The sequence below is a fragment of the Vanessa cardui genome, chromosome 22, assembly GCF_905220365.1.
Source record: "Vanessa cardui chromosome 22, ilVanCard2.1, whole genome shotgun sequence".
Classification (NCBI taxonomy): domain Eukaryota; kingdom Metazoa; phylum Arthropoda; class Insecta; order Lepidoptera; family Nymphalidae; genus Vanessa; species Vanessa cardui.
Window position 1 is genome coordinate 10,921,192 of NC_061144.1, and position 17,443 is coordinate 10,938,634.

General features: G+C 35.6%; 1 protein-coding gene and 8 non-coding genes across 9 annotated transcripts; 5 read left to right on the forward strand and 4 right to left on the reverse strand.

The window, feature by feature from the left end:
* Nucleotides 1-1,929: 1,929 nt before the first annotated feature.
* On the forward strand, nucleotides 1,930-2,703 carry LOC124539216. Its single transcript, XM_047116513.1, has one exon. It carries the CDS (start codon nucleotides 1,930-1,932, stop codon nucleotides 2,701-2,703), a length of 774 nt encoding a protein of 257 aa, XP_046972469.1.
* A 6,502-nt stretch (nucleotides 2,704-9,205) lies between these two features.
* Nucleotides 9,206-9,277, forward strand: Trnag-ucc. The gene has a single exon. It is a non-coding gene; the product is annotated as a tRNA-Gly (tRNA).
* Nucleotides 9,278-9,470: 193 nt separating this feature from the next.
* On the forward strand, nucleotides 9,471-9,542 carry Trnag-ucc. Its single transcript has one exon. It is a non-coding gene; the product is annotated as a tRNA-Gly (tRNA).
* A 1,413-nt stretch (nucleotides 9,543-10,955) lies between these two features.
* On the forward strand, nucleotides 10,956-11,027 carry Trnag-ucc. Its single transcript has one exon. It is a non-coding gene; the product is annotated as a tRNA-Gly (tRNA).
* A 295-nt stretch (nucleotides 11,028-11,322) lies between these two features.
* On the reverse strand, nucleotides 11,323-11,394 carry Trnag-ucc. Its single transcript has one exon. It is a non-coding gene; the product is annotated as a tRNA-Gly (tRNA).
* Nucleotides 11,395-13,533: 2,139 nt separating this feature from the next.
* Trnag-ucc lies at nucleotides 13,534-13,605 on the forward strand. Its single transcript has one exon. It is a non-coding gene; the product is annotated as a tRNA-Gly (tRNA).
* Nucleotides 13,606-13,884: 279 nt separating this feature from the next.
* On the reverse strand, nucleotides 13,885-13,956 carry Trnag-ucc. Its single transcript has one exon. It is a non-coding gene; the product is annotated as a tRNA-Gly (tRNA).
* A 1,207-nt stretch (nucleotides 13,957-15,163) lies between these two features.
* On the reverse strand, nucleotides 15,164-15,235 carry Trnag-ucc. The gene has a single exon. It is a non-coding gene; the product is annotated as a tRNA-Gly (tRNA).
* Nucleotides 15,236-15,465: 230 nt separating this feature from the next.
* On the reverse strand, nucleotides 15,466-15,537 carry Trnag-ucc. The gene has a single exon. It is a non-coding gene; the product is annotated as a tRNA-Gly (tRNA).
* Nucleotides 15,538-17,443: the final 1,906 nt, after the last annotated feature.

The window sequence follows — 17,443 nt, forward strand, 5'->3', positions numbered from 1 at the left end:
GACTCAGCGTTAAATAAGAGTGCGATTAAGTATTATGTAAATAGTTAAGAGTCTAAAGAAGCATCCTATTATTATAATCATGGATACAACAACAGCAGATTTGGAACATATTCAACCACGCCTTTCTAATGCAGGTTGGTGGAAGACACATGTAAAAGAATATCTATGAAATTAGACACATGCAGGTTACTCCCGATGTTTTCCTTCACCGCTGAGCAAGAGATGAATTATAAATACAAATTAAACACAAAAATATTCAGTGGTGCTTGCCTGGGTTTAAACCCGCAGTGATCGGTTAAGATGCACGCGTTCTAACCACTGGGCCATCTTGGCCATCATGGAAACGTTTTTCTTAATTTTATAAGGTTTTTATTTTAATATCAGGATTGATTTTAACAGAAAAAAGATACTGTCCAGATTAACTGGTATAGACCTACGACGTAAATATCTTCAGACAAATCCAATAGCTTATATATCCTGTAATTCACAAAAAAGAATCGATTGAACGCGTTACTAGTGACGAGATGAAATAGCAATACAATATAATGTAAGTTAGAGTGAGACGCAATAACATAGTTACCGGCTATTTCCATCTCACCGGAGATGCAGTCATCTGGTACGTTATATTGATATGATATAAATATTTGATTGCTTCCATTTAAAACAATAGAACAGTCAGAGTTTATTGATATTGGTTTCAAGTATAAGAATAATCAATTTGATTTTATATTTCATGATAAGGTTATTGCTAGAAAGGTATTAACTTGCAAACGATGTGGAGGCTTACCTGATGGGAAGTGACTACTACCGCCCATACATTTTTGCAACATTTTTTTTTTTGCAAGGAAGGAGATTGCATCAACATTGCAAGGAAGGAGTACGCTCTCTTGAAGGTTCCTAAGTCGTATCGGTTCGGAAAAATCGCCGGCGAAAGCTGATTCCACAAAGGGGTCGTGCGAAGCAGGAAATATCTTAAAAATTTCGTAGTTATCGATTTTTGGACATCAAGTATAAATTCCGAGGCCTTGGACATTTTTATTTTAGTATGGAAAAGGAAAAAATCCAACGTTTAAATATTACGTTTCTAACATTCTAGCTGTCTGCATAAGTACCAATTACTTTCCAATTATTCTGAAAGGCGAGCGAGCCGGTGTCATTACAAACACAGCAATAATATTTTCTGTTACAAGTCACTTTCTGTACAGTTCACTTTTATATCCTCTGGCCATAAAAGAAATATGGGAGAAAATAGTCAATGATTACTCAGTCAATCTATTAATTATGACGCTGTTTAGTGATGAAATGATCCTATGAAGTAAGGTCTTGAAATGCTAGGAGGGCGCCACCAGTGCGAACGTTAAGAGTAGCTCCGTCAATTTTTGTTGTGATAAATAGTTTTAACCACCAAATGCAAGTGAGGATTAATAATCTAGCAAGACAAATGCATAGTACCTGCGAGTGAAATGAAGAACTAACTCATTCGAGACGTAAAAGTGCAAAAAAAAAAAAAAAAAAAAAAAAAAAAAAAAAAAAAAAAAAAAAAAAAAAAAGTGTGAAACAATCGTGATCTAAATTGTGTTTATTTTCATGAAATTGATACCGCCCGTGAAGACAAAAGACTTAGACGTTGATGAAAGTAGCCAAAGTGAATAAATAAGCAATTTCCAAGACAAGAAAACCATGAAGACAAGTTTTTGTATTCTTACATAACATGTAAATTTGCAAATCATCACTCATTCTGCGGTACTATTTACTAAAAGCAGGAAAAGCGCCATCTATTGGTGAATAACGACTTCACAACAAGGTCCAAGTCGCAAGCGCATTCGGGACCTCGAGGTCATCGTGTTTCCACTACTACACGACAGGTGGAGCTATATTAAAATTGTGCATTAAACATTAAAACTTTTTATCAACCATCGAATATATACAATGGAAAATATTACAAAAATATTACAAACCATTCAAAAAGACTTACAACAGCAGAAAACTGACATGAAGAATATGCAGGAAACTATCACAACATCAATAAATGAAAACATCAATTTACAGTTCCAAAAATTAGATAAAAGATTTGAGAATCTAGAAAAAAAAGTTGAAGAACAAGAGAAGTACATAGATATAATAGACAACAAACTAAGGAAGAAAAATTTAATATTTTTTGGTCTCGAAGAAAAAGAAAAATCATATCAAGAGTTGGAAGACGCTATTTTAGATGTTACAAACAACCTTTTAACAACTTCTTGTAAAAGATGGGAAATCGAAAGCGTAACACGCATAGGAAAGAAAGGACATAACCCCCGGCCAGTCATAGTTACGTTTAGCACGCTCGGGAAAAAAATTCAAGTTCTGAAGAGTAAAAAATATCTAAAAGAGCTCAACTGTGGATACTATATCAAGGAAGACTTTCCACCAAAATTAGTACAAAAAAGGAAAGAACTGCAAGAAATAGTCAACATAGAGAGAAAAAAAGGAATCAATGCTGTACTGCGCTTCGATAGAATCATTTATCCGAAACAGAAAGAGAATAAAGACCGCTCCAACTCGAATAACAAGAGAAACCAATCACAATCACCTGAGTACATAGCTGTTGGGTCTAAAAACGAAGACGAAATTTTAAACAAAACCCCCAAACACCCTCCTAAGAAAAATAAACATGACATAAGAAGCTTTGTAAATCGCAACAACAACAACAACAAGGAATAGCAATCAAAAAGGTCCCCTCTGATTCTCCCAAGCCGGTTGGTCACCGTGGGAGAAAATGACCGCAACCCTCCAGATATAACTAAGCAATTAAAAATCAACTCATATGAAAAACGCTGTCAAGATATTTATATTTGCTCATACAACGTGAGATCTCTCAGAGATGAGTCGCGTATGATTGAACTAGAGTCTGCTCTTAAAAAAGTAAAATGGGACGTAATTGGTATATCAGAAATAAGAAAGGAAGGATATGGAATTGAAGAGAGAGACTGGTGTATCTTTTACTATTTTGGTCAGACAAAAGGGCATAGAGGAGTTGGATTTTTAGTAAAAAAAGCACATAAAAGAAATATACAGAAATTCAGTGGATTTTCGGACAGAGTAGCTTTGCTCAATATTAGCATTCATAAAACAGAACTATCAGTAATACAAGTATACGCCCCTACTGAAAGTTCGTCTGAAGAAAACCTAGAACTTTTCTATTCTGATGTAAAAAAAGCAATGGAAAATTCAGGACAGAACATAATCATTATAGGCGACTTCAACGCCAAAATAGGTATCCCTAAAGTACCTATAGAACCTATAATCGGACCCTATGGCCTAGGTACCGGCAACGAACGAGGAGAAAGACTAACTGAATTCTGTTTAGAAGAGGAAATGGTCATACTGAACACTTTATACAAGAAAAAACTTAGCCAAAGATGGACATGGATGTCACCTAATAATACAACTAAAAACGAGATCGACTATCTGTTAACAAACTCAAGAGATTATTTTATTAATTTCGAGGTGCTAAGAAAAATTTCATTTCCTTCAGACCACAGATTAATAAGAGGTACATTAAGGATAAAAAACTACAAAAAATGTCGCAAAAAGTTCTCACAACATAACTCTTTGCTGAGAACAGAAAAAGAACAACTAAGATTTTTGGATACCTTGAAAAAAGCCCTTGAAGGCAAATCCTACAAAAATATGTCTACTCAGTGTTTGTATGACTACTTAGAAATAAGCATCATAGAGAGCCTGAAACAAGCAAGATCTAATGAGAAATTAAAAAAGTGCTTTAATTTATCAAAGGAAACTAGAGATTTAATTAAGAAAAGGCATACATTACAACTAAAAAATAATAAAAGCAAAGAAGAAAAAATTGAGCTAAAAAGTCTGTACAAAACTATCACTAAGGTTATTTATAAAGAATACGAAAATTACAAGCTAGATATCTATGAAAGTTGGTTACATAGAACAGGTAGTATAAAATCGGCGAATAAGTCACTACGTCAGTGTAAAATGTGGATACCAAAGATTAATACCTCGGAAGGCAGTTCGGAGAACAGAAATGACTTAGTTTTGTTGGCCACAAATTTTTACAGAGAACTCTATAGAAAGAGACCCTCTAAAGATGTATCAATAAACAGAATTTCTAAAGAACTGAATGTTGAAGCCGAAGTGAAAGACTTCTCCTTAACGGAAATTGTATGGGGTATCAGAAACCTAAATAATCGAAAAAGCCCAGGCCCGGATTCTATTATTAATGAAGCACTGAAAATAGGCGAAAAAATTATTTCCGCCTTAATTACCATACTATTCAACAGAATCCTGAAAGAACGGAAAGTGCCAGAGCAATGGACGGTATCTGAAATCATACTTATTTACAAGAAAGGAGATCCATCAGAAGTCTCCAATTACAGACCGATTAGTCTCATGGCTAGTTTGTATAAATTGTTCTCCCAATGTCTGCTGAAAAGAATTGGAACAAATATAGATGCGAAACAACCCATAGAGCAAGCCGGTTTTAGGACTAAATACTCTACAATAGACCACATTCACGTTCTCAGCCAAGTGATAGAAAAATTTAAAGAATTTAATTCCCCACTCTACATAGCCTTCGTGGACTACCGAAAAGCCTTTGACTCTATCTCACATGCGTCCATCAAAGAAGCTCTAGAATACCACGAAGTAGAGACAACGTACATAGACATCATTAGCAACATATACGAGAACTGCAAAAGTAAAGTCAGACTGGAGAGAACCGGACCAACTTTCAAAATAGAACGCGGCGTCCGCCAGGGAGATCCTTTGTCACCGAAAATTTTCATAGCTGTTTTAGAACTCATTCTTAAAGATTCAAGTTGGAGCAACAAAGGTATAAAAATAGACGACAAATACTTGAGCCATCTGCGATTTGCGGACGATATTGCATTACTAGCTAGCACCGCTGAAGAACTAAATGACATGCTAACAACCCTACACTTACAAAGCATTAAAGTCGGACTGGAAATAAATTTTGACAAAACAAAAATAATGACTAACAATACCTTAACACCTATTAAAATTAACGGCAAAAATGTAGATTATGTCAATGACTACATATACCTGGGCAAGCAACTGTCCTTTAGAGAGACAGACAAGGAAGAGGTGGAGAGAAGGATTGCATCAGCATGGAAACGTTACTGGTCCTTGAAACACATTCTGAAATCTAAGTTGTCCACCAAACTCAAAAAGAAAGTACTAGATTCTTGTGTACTACCCTGCCTCACATATGGCTGCCAAACATGGTGTCTAACAGAAAAAACGGCTAGCAAAATTTCAGTCTGTCAAAGAGCGATGGAAAGAAGTATACTGAACCTTAAGCTTTCGGATAAGGTAAAGAACACTGAAATTCGCAAACGAACACAGGTCTCAGACGCAATAACCCATGTTAGAAAGCTGAAATGGAAATGGGCGGGCCACCTGTCTCGTTATGAGGATGGCAGATGGACAAAGAGAATAACCAAGTGGAGAGGTCCCAGTACGGGCAAGCGACGTGTGGGCCGCCCGCTCAAGCGCTGGGCGGATGACATACGAGCTGTCGCTGGAGAGAGCTGGATGAAGGTAGCTCAAGAAAGAGAAAAATGGTCTAGTCTGGAGGAGGCCTTTACCCGCACGGGAGTTCCCTTTAAATGAGTGTAATTTAGTGTAATTTTATTATAAGTTAACTTAATATATAAATAAACATGAAACATTTTATTAACTTAAAATTGTGTAGTGCATGTTGGAATAAACTAAATAAATTTAATAGAATAATAATATAAACAATTAAATGTATTTTTTTAAATTAATCATTTTATAATTTACAACTGTGTAATGCATGTTTGAATATTTGAATATTATATTACACTAATTGATACAATAATAGTGCTATAATCAATTGAATTATATTATATTGTTAAATGAAATGTATTATTAACTAAGGGAATGAAATAAAAGGCTTATTATTATTATTATTATTATTTAGTGATGAAATAATTAGTAGAATAGGTTGATAGGCTAGTATATAGGTATGTTAGCCCTGAGTCTCCATTGGTGTTATTTACAACAACAGACTGTCAATTTACCACTGTTGGGCTAAGGCCCTCTCTACCTCTGAGGAGAGGGCTTGGAACATATCCCACCACGCTGTTCCAATGCGGGTTGGTTGAATACCCATGTGGCGGAATGTCTATGAAATTAGACACATGCAAGTTTTCTCACGATGTTTTTTTTTACCGTCGAGCACGAGATGAATTATAAACACAAATTAAGCACATGAATATTTAGTGGTGCTTGGCTGGGTTTGAATCCACAATCATTGGTTAAGATGCACTCGTTCTTACCACTGAGCCATCTCGGCTCGGCGTCCCTTATACAGTGCAAATACCAACTGTCTTTTTAAAATTAGTTTGGTGCCTCAGAAAGTCCGTTAAGTTGTCAGTCCTCACCTGATCTACTTTTTACACTACTGATACTTAGTGATCACTATCGCCCATAGACAATGATGCTGTAAGAAATATTAACCAATTCTTACATCGTCAACGCGTCACCAACTTTGTGAACTAAGATTTAAGTCAATTGTGTAGTTACACTAGCTCACTAACCATTTAAACCAAAACACAACAATACTGAGAGCTGCTGCTCGGCAGTAGGATATCTAATTAGTGGGGGGTACCTATCCAGACGAGCTTGCACAAAGCTCCACCAAGACTGACAAACTGTCATATACATACATACATTACATGTACTTTAGAGTAAATAATAATAATAATCTTTATTTGAAAATATAAGCATTACAGTATTTACACCAAGTCGCTTATATTTACACTAATTACTAAACATTTTTTTTTTATTTTAAACATTCTTACTAATTTTAATTAAACATACTACAAAGACAAATGAAATAAAATTTAGTAAAAAAAAAAAAAAAAAAAATTATAAACAAAATAAGCTTAAATCTATTTAGGAACTACAAAATTATTAATTAAAATTTAGGAATATGTAAATTTGTTTAAATATAGTATAAATAGGATCATAAAATATGTCTACATCTCGATAACGTATAAAGTTATTCAAAAGTTTAACAGCCCTAGCAGTGGGGCTGTTGCTAGCTTGGGCTGAATGCCACATAGGTGGGTAGCAAAACAATCCACGAGTATGTTGCCGTCTTCCAACACCACGCATATATTTGTCGGGAACATATAAATATATTGCTTCGCGTACAGCAGTGCTATCCACCCTATGCACTAAAATTAAATAATAAAATTTTATATGTGCGGAGTCTCGCCTAAGCTGAAGTGAATCTAGACCAACCATACCTGCCACAAACATTGAAGGGTATAGAAAAGGGTAGTATCCATATTTACGTTTAAACAAATATCTACAGAATTTTCTTTGTATTTTTTCTAACATTATTGCATACTTTGCCTCACGCGGACTCCAAACTATTGCATTATATTCTAATTTACTGCGGACATAGGCATTATATAATTTTTCTATTGCTTTGGTATTCTTAAATTGCGATGATATTCTAATAATGAAACCAAGGCATTTATTAGCATCTTTGCATGTTTTAAGTATATGATCATGAAAATTTAATTTCCTATCCATCATAACTCCTAAATCCCTGATTTTTGGTACATTCTCCATCGGTGTGTCAGATAGATTGTATATATTTTTAATAAGTTTATGAGATCGAGAAAAGGTGATAGTTTTACATTTTGAATTATTAAATGATAATTTGTTTCTTATAGTCCAGTCAACTACGGCATCAATATCACGCTGTAGCGCTACACAGTCTTTAGTTTCGGTTACAGATAGAAGGCATCTGTTAAGTGTCAAGGGTTTTTGGCGAAACCTAGCGATGCAGAGTCGCAAGTTCCCACTCCTAGCAGTTTTATGTTTAATTAAAGTGTAATAATATTATAAATATAGTAAAACTATATTCGTTCGCACTTGAACAATAAAAAACGTCCTGCGCAATTGTCATGTTGGCAAAAATCGGTCAGGAGGACGTTACCAATTTTCGGCTACTTGTACCGACGCGTTTGTATAAAGTGAATAAATAGTTATCTCTCTAAACACAATGACCCATATGCCGCGGTTACACTGACACATACACGTAGCGACCAGAAACATCTAGATCAAACACCTGTGAGCTTAAGTCAATATTTGTCTTGAACGGCATTGAAGCCGCGAATATTAGTCCAGATGTTAATAACAATACATGCTGCAATCACTCGCATTACTGATATATTACTATAAGACCAATATATCATAAACTTATCATATGTAGATATGTATTATAGAAGAGTATGTTTTTTGAAATTCGAACACAATGCAAGACAAAATTAGGCCTTTTATGTCCCCTGTGCGTTATGTCCCCTGTTCATGTATTTACACTAGCTCACTCACCCTTCAAACTGGAACACAACAACAACAAGTACTATTCTTTGGCGGTAGAATATCTGACGAGTGAGTGGTAGCTAGACGGGCTTGTACAAAGCTCACCACCAAGCTAAGACTAGTTCAGAAAATAAGTTTTATGCTGTATGTATTTGCATAGAAAGCCCAGTGGTTAGAACGCGTGCATCTTAACCGATGATTACGGGTTCAAACCCAGGCAAGCACCGCTGATTCATGTGCTTAATTTGTCTTTATAATTCATCTCGTGCTCAGCGGTGAAGGAAAACATCGTGAGGAAACCTGCATGTGACAAATTTCATAGAAATTCTGCCACATGTGTATTCCACCAACCCGCATTGGAACAGCGTGGTGGAATATGTTAAAAACCTTCTCCTTAAAGGGAGAGGAGGCCTTTAGCCCAGCAGTGGGAATTTACAGGCTGTTGTTGTTGTTGTTGTTTGTATTTTGATTCTATATATAAGCTAGATTAATTGTAAATATGCATGAATCTGACTGAAGATTGCCAGTGCGTTTTCAATTGGGTATCTTGTTTTCTAAGTATTTTCGTGCTCCAAGGAAGAATATACATGTGTCGTATTCGCGTTATGTGTCCAAAAATCGTTATCGAAGCATCAAACTTATTTTCAAGAGGAGGTTAGATTTTAGTCTTGCTTTGTGACCTATGCAGGTAAACTGTTTTTTATGTATGTTATCTAGTTATGTTTAAATAAAACACGGTTATAATAAAACATTTAAATAATATGAGAATATTACAAAATTTAGTAATCGCAAATTTCAAAAGGCTCTATAAGCGTTGGTGGTGTAATGGTCAGCATAGTTGCCTTCCAAGCAGTTGATCCGGGTTCGATTCCCGGCCAACGCACACTTTTTGTTGCTGATCCCTAGATTGTAAACACGCTTTTCGCCAGTGTTCTGCCCTGGGAACTTTAGGTAGAGGTATTGAAGGAAGTGTTTATGATACTAGGTGGGCGAGCGAGATACTACACATATTCATATTAATTGGATAACAATAATAGTACTAGATTAAACTATAATTTTGATAAGGTTCTACAGATGCGTTGGTGGTGTAATGGTCAGCATAGTTGCCTTCCAAGCAGTTGATCCGGGTTCGATTCCCGGCCAACGCACACTTTTTGTTAGTATGATATCAAAAACAATTTTATTTGATACTTTTGGTTTTTATTACTCAAATATAATTTGTATTAAAATAACTTAAAGGAAAAAGTATGTCAATTTCTTGATAAAGAAGTAGTAAAACAATAAAGAATTATCTTTATTGTTTTCTCTTAAGCCGATTAAATGGAACTTAGATGGAAGAGGAGAGAGAGATCAAGAACAACGACTGTTTCATGTGCTTTACGAGAAATGGTACGATCCGATCTGTACCATATGTGATGGTACTTACTCTCTAGTTAAAGAAAACAACTGTTTACCGTGGCGTTTATTGGTCTAACTCATATATGATAAAATATACTAATAAAATTATGCTTACATAGCTAAATGTGAGTACAGTTACATACATTCTAACATTATAATTAATACATACTTCGCATATTTTTTGTAATAAGTTTGAGGTTTTAATCATATATGACGTCAGTATCACAATGCATCAATTCGTATTAATCATATATTATTATCTGACATCGAAATGCAATATCAACGGCTTTTTCCAAGGTCACATACGCATGCTATCGTGAGAAGGTTTTGACAAAACTCAGGCTACCTAGAACATCCATGGTTCCTCTATAGTGAGCGTGAGGTAAGAAGTAACGTGAACCCTCCTCTTAAATTCCCCAGGTTTCTTGACAAAAAGATATACGAGAGAATCTTCCCTTCGCTGCTTCTGAATAGATAATCTGTTCGCAAAAGAAATCTACCACTGTTGTGTTTAGCCTTTATAACACTCACCAACGAAAAGTCTTCACTAATCACAAACACCAAGGTTCTTATCATGGGCTTCTTGCTTGCTATGGTCTTCTGCTTTACTGAAGTAAAGAGGGAGGCATTGACCAAGTCCAAGTCAAACATTAGTAGTTAGTTTGCCCCGAATTCATTTAACCCATCATATAAGATAAGGATGACCTGCCCCAGTTGTCATTAGTTCTGGAACAAGGAATATCGGGTAGTCCTCTCACCCGTCTGGGATAACTACATTGAACACGCTTTGATCTCTGACCTCCTACCCTGGATGAATGCTGTTTGCTCCCACATGCACTTGGTCACACAAACGTGTCCCGTATTACCTTACCGCTTGTATCTTTGGTGGTCGTCGACCAATGTTTTGGCAGTACATTTTTTTTTTTTCTAAATGTTATCTTAAAGTGTATATTTCCAAATCAGCCTACTGCTGATGACAACCTGGCGAGTTTCCCGTTTAATTAAAAAGTATGGATAGATTCTTATTGTATCAATTAGCTTTATCTAACTAAATAACTGGAGTTGGATTTCGTAATACGTGGTATAATAATTTTGAATATAGAGTCACGGATTTGAAAACATCTGCGAAAACATGACTGTCTGTATTAATGTGTTCTATCAAGGCGTTGGTGGTGTAATGGTCAGCATAGTTGCCTTCCAAGCAGTTGATCCGGGTTCGATTCCCGGCCAACGCACACTTTTTTGTCATTGGTGGGGGAATGAATATAAGGAAGTTTTGGAAATTATTGGTATTTTTATTTTGAGTCAACATTAATACTGTTTTATGTAAATAAAACAAATATAATAAGACCACTTCGTGTCTTCTTGGTACTTCTAGAACATTCTTTCTTGAAATTCTCTAACTCTAGAAATATTAGACATACCCTTGATCTAATAAAAGTAACATTTTCATTTTCTGTTAACCAAACAAAACTTCGTTAAAGAAATATTCAAAAAAAATATTATAATTAGGTACATATATAAAAAATGTGCGTTGGCCGGGAATCGAACCCGGATCAACTGCTTGGAAGGCAACTATGCTGACCATTACACCACCAACGCTGTGGTCTTACATATTAATTAAATCAATCGTGTTTTCGCAGTTGTTTTCAATTAATGGAAAGCTGTGAACGTGACATTTCGTTCAAAATTTTTATCCACGTCTTATGAAACCATAAAATATCAATTATCATCACGCTTGTTAGGAGTGTTATTAATAATAATAATTAATTTGTTTAAGCATTCTATTGAACAAAAACAAGATGCGAACGATAATAACTGCGATTATATAAAATTGTGGTGCAGTTATTTACGACCGCCAACAAAGCGACATTGCTCTATTTATTAAGACACTTAAATTCCAAATATTTGTTACATAATAACAAACAAACAAACAACAACAGCCTGTAAATTTCCTTTGCTGGTCTAAAGGCCTCCTCTCCCTTTGAGGAGAAGGTTTGGAACATATTCTACCACGCTGTTCCAATGCGGGTTGGTGGAATACACATGTGGCAGAATTTCTATGAAATTTGTCACATGCAGGTTTCCTCGCGATGTTTTCCTTCACAGCTGAGCACGAGATGAATTATAAAGACAAATTAAGCACATGAATCAGCGGTGCTTGCCTGGGTTTGAACCCGCAATCATCGGTTAAGATGCACGCGTTCTTACCACTGGGCCATCTCGACTCTCTGTTACATAATATATGAATACAAAAAAGATGACAAAAAATAAAATACCAAAACACTAATGAATTTTGAATATACTGTTCTTGGGCTACTCGCATTTATAGTATATAAAAGTAAAATTTCTTTGTTGTAATTAAAGATTATTCGTCAGAATTCTAAAAATCACATGTTGAGAGCTCCATTATTCTTGAGTGGTATAGGGTACAAATTATATTTAGATTAAATAATTTTCTTCATTGAAATTGCTTCGATCGAAGCCGAGGTACGTCACTAGTTCATTTAGGAAAATTGTAAATGTTAAAGATACTAAAATTAAAATATATTCGTTTGCTGGACTGTTCAAAGTTTATTTACTTCAGTTGCAATATTTCACGAACATATTGGAAGTTTTTGTAGTTTAAACAAGGCATTTGACGGAGGTTATTAATGTTAAGGTTATTTTTATATCGTAGGTGCACGAGGGTGGTGGGCCACTTTATGATAAGTGGTAACCACCGAGCATAGACATGGGCTCAGTTGGTGGTACCTACACAAACAACAATACTTATTCAGTACTACGACAATAATTTGTCTTCTCGTTAAAATATTAAGCGAGCCAATGTTATTACAGCAGCATGGATCTTAAAACCTCGGAACCAAGGTAAGTGACCCATTGGTGATGAAAGCAATGCTTACAGCAACAAGGAACTTAACATCTTAGTTACGACCTCCGTGGTCGAGTGGTGTGTACACCGGTTTTTAAGGGTACGCAACTCCGAGGTTCCGGGTTCAATTCCCGGCCGAGTCGATATAGATTATCATTAGTTTTCTATGTTGTCTTGGGTCTGGGTGTTTGTGGTACCTTCGTTACTTCTGATTTTCCATAACACAAGTGCTTCGCTACTTACATTGGGATCAGAGTAATGTATGTGATGTTGTCTCATATTATTATTATTGTTTAGGTAATGGCGCATCAGCGATCTAAGCAATGCTTAAAATTAACTATAGTATTAACATGTATACTTGGTGGTAGGGCTTTGTGCAAGCCCGTCTGGGTAGTTACCACCCACTCATCAGTTATTCTACAGCCAAATAACAGTACTCAGTATTGTTTTGTTCCAGTTTGAAGGGTGAGTGAGCCAGTGTAACTACAAGCACAAGTGACATAACATCTTAGTTCCTAAGATTCGTGGCGCATTGACGATGTAAGGAATAGTTAATATTCCGTACAGCGTCATTGTCTATGGGCGATGGTGACCACTTACCATCAGGTGGCCCATATGCTGGTCCGCCAACGTATACCATAAAAAAATTGTTAATCTCTCACCATTAGATGGGCCATTTGCTTGTCCACCAACTTATGTTATAAAAAAGCAGATGAATTGGCACGAAGCTCTACTACCAAGTAACGGTATGGGGTAATGTGCTGGCCGTTCAAGGGAAACACTAATCATGCGTGATTTAGTATTTAGATATTTATTAAAATAATAAATACACAAAAACCAAATACAAACTTTAAAAATGCTTTGTATATGCGTTGGTGGTGTAATGGTCAGCATAGTTGCCTTCCAAGCAGTTGATCCGGGTTCGATTCCCGGCCAACGCACACTTTTTAATATATATTTTTTGAATATTTCTTTAAATAAATTTTGTTTTGTTAACAGAAAATGAAAATGTTATTTTTATCTGATCAAGGGTATGTCTAATATTTCTAGAGTTACAAAATTTCAAGAAAGAATGTTCTAGAAGTACCAAGAAGACATTAAGTGGTCTTATTATATTTGTTTTATTTACATAAAACAGTATTAATGTTGACTCAAAATAAAAATACCAATAATTTCCAAAACTTCCTTATATTCATTCCCCCACCAATGACAAAAAAGTGTGCGTTGGCCGGGAATCGAACCCGGATCAACTGCTTGGAAGGCAACTATGCTGACCATTACACCACCAACGCCTTGATACAACACATGAATACAAACAGTCGTGTTTTCGCAGATGTTTTCAAATCCGTGACTTTATGTTCAAAATTATTACAGCACGTATTACGAAATCGAACTCCAGTTGTTTAGTTAGACAAAGATAATTGATACAATAAGAATCTATACATACCTTTTAATTAAACGGGAAACTCGCCAGGTTGTCATCAGCAGCAGGCTGATTTGGAAGTATACACTTTAAGATAACACTTAGGGGAAAAATATGTACTGGCAAAACATTTGTCGACGACCATCAAAGATACTGGCGGTGAGGTAAAACGGGACTCGTTTGAGTGACCAAGTGCATGTGTGAGCAAACAGCATTCATCCAGGGTAGGAGGTCAGAGATCAAAGCACTTGTTCAACGTAGTTATCCCAGACGGGAGACAGGACTACCCGATATCCCCTGAACTAATTCCAGAAGTAATGACAACTGGGTCAGTTCATCCTTATCTTATATGATGGGTTAAAATAATTCGGGGCAAACTAACTACTAATAATTGACTTGGAATTGGTCAATGCTTCCCTCTTTACTTTAGTAAAGCAGAAGACCATAGCAAGCAAGAAGGCCATGATAAGAACCTTGGTGTTTGTGATTAGTGAAGACTTTTCGTAGGTGAGTGTTATAAAGGCTATACACAGCAGTGGTAGTCTCTTTTGCGAACAGATTATCTATTCAGAAGCAGCGAAGGGAAGATTCTCTCGTATATCTTTTTGTCAAGAAGCCTGGGGAATTTAAGAGGAGGGTTCACGTTACTTCTTACCTCACGCTCACCATAGAGGAACCATGGATGTTCTAGGTAGCCTGAGTTTTGTCAAAACCTTCTCACGATAGCATGCGTATGTGACCTTGGAAAAAGCCGTTGATATTGCATTTCGATGTCAGATAATAATAGATGATTATTACGAATTGATGCATTGTGATACTGACGTCATATATGATTAAAACCTCAAACTTATTACAAAAAGCACATGAAACAGTTGTTGTGCTTGGTCTGTCTCTCCTCTTTCATCGAAGTTCCATTTAATTGGCTTAAGAAAACCTTAAAGAGAATTCTTTGTTGTTTCACTACTTCTTTATCAAAAAATTTTTCCTTTAAGTTATTTTAATACAAATTATATTTGAGTAATAAAAATCAAAAGTATCAAATTAACTTATTTTTGATATCATACTAGTAAAAAGTGTGCGTTGGCCGGGAATCGAACCCGGATCAACTGCTTGGAAGGCAACTATGCTGACCATTACACCACCAACGCATCTATAGAAGCTTTTTAAAATTATAATTATCTAGTATTGTTATTGTAATCCAATTAATATTAAAAAAAGCCTAAAAACGTAGAGTAGTATCTCGCTCGCCCACCTAGTATCATACATACTTCCTTCAATACCTCTGCCTAGAGTTCCCAGGGGCAGAACACTGGCGAAAAGCGTCTTTACCATCCGGAACACATTTAAGTAGACAATATTCAATCAGCAACAAAAAGTGTGCGTTGGCCGGGAATCGAACCCGGATCAACTGCTTGGAAGGCAACTATGCTGACCATTACACCACCAACGCTCTTTGAAAATTATTCGAAATTCACATGGAAAATCGAAAATTTCTAAACCCCTTTTAAAATTTAGTTAATCTTTATATATAATAAAATTCGAGTGTCTGTTTGTAATATTAAAATAGCCCTTTTTTATTCAATGCATATGTATGTGTACACGGTACATACATCAGAATAATTTTTTTTTACATTTTTTGTTTATATAAGTGTGACGGCTAATCTCTAGAACAGCTGGGCCGATTTTGACGGGACTTACACTGGCAGATAACTGATATAATAAGGAGTAACTAAGGCTACAATAATATATTTTTTTGTTAAATTCAAACGCGTACAAGATCGTGGGCACGGCTAATCTTATATATTTTTTTGTATTCACATGTATGTAAAATTAAAAATAATATTAATTTAAAAACGGTTCTATTGTATTGATAAGAGTGGGGCTATTCTGTAACAAGGTATTCAATACTCACTGCACTTCAACACGAGCGTGAAATGTCAAAATTTGATAAGCGACATTGATAAAAAAAATAAAATATATAGGATGGAGTCGAGATGGCCCAGTGGTTAGATTAGATGATTGCGGTTTCAAATCCAGACAAGCACCACTATATATACGTACTTAATTTGTGATTATAATTTATCTCGTGCTCGGCGGTGAAGGAAAACATCGCGAGGCAACCTGCATGTGACAAATTTCATCGAAATTCTTCCACATGTGCATTCTACCAACCCGCATTTGAACAGCGTGGTGGAATATGTTCCAAACCCTCACCTTAATGGTAAGAGGAGGCCTTATCCCAGCAATGAGAAATTTACAGGCTGGTACTTTACTTTACATTTTTTTTTTAATCTGGTGGTATTTTTAATTGAACCGATGCCCATACTCATCATTACTGTAAGAATTATAAACCATCTCTTACAACATTTTTTTTGTAATATACATAGATATGCACGATCATTTGTCCTCATGTTTTGATCACCACCTCCTAAAGATACATTAAATATATTAGCGCGAGAAGAACTTGCGGATTTACAAGTCTGCCGCTAGTAGGCTAGTATGCTATTCAATTTTTGCCGCCCCTAATTTTTTTTTCAACATTTATGGTCTGTGTTCTGTCGTCCTCATTACATCGGCTTTTTTCCGTTATTAGTATGATTATAAACTAGGTGATATTTCAGTTAGTTACGAGATTATTTTTCCAACCCGCTATGTAGTGACGAGTATATGGATTACGGGCGTAATGTGTATACATACATATTATATTATTATGAGTTGTTAATTTAGTTATATAAGTTTTTTTTTTTATTTCTGTTATTTAATAATAAATTTGGGCTAAATTTGCCGCCCCTCTAAATCTGCGGCACTAGATGATAAAAAAGCGTGGAATTAATACCCGTTGACTATCACGCAGGATATACTAATTTAAATAATTGTATTAACTAACATGTTATTGTATTTTTTAAATGTTGAAAAAAGAGTTTTTTGCCGGTTCTTCTCGGTAGAATCTACTTTCCGAACCGGTGGTAGCCTCACTTAATTGTTAATTGACGATTCAAAAGTGCTTGTAAAAGCCCACTTGAATAAAATTTATTTTGATTTTGATTTTGTACCATTAACCTAAGGAAGTATATGCTGTTTTGCAGTAACTATCTGATTAGTGAATGGTACCTACTACTTTAATCTGAGCAAATTAGCTCATATTTTAATGATGCTGCTATATGTCCAGATCATTGATCACTTTATTTTCGTGTATTCGAAATATCACCCATCCTAACTTCGTGCGCGTGAAATAATCTGACTGCAGCGCCACCCAGTGGGTTCAATCTAAACCATCCAGAGATCCAAATAAAACAGATACCAAAAAAAGAAATCAACTGTGCGGTGCAACTGTTTACGGTGTACATCAAAGGGTT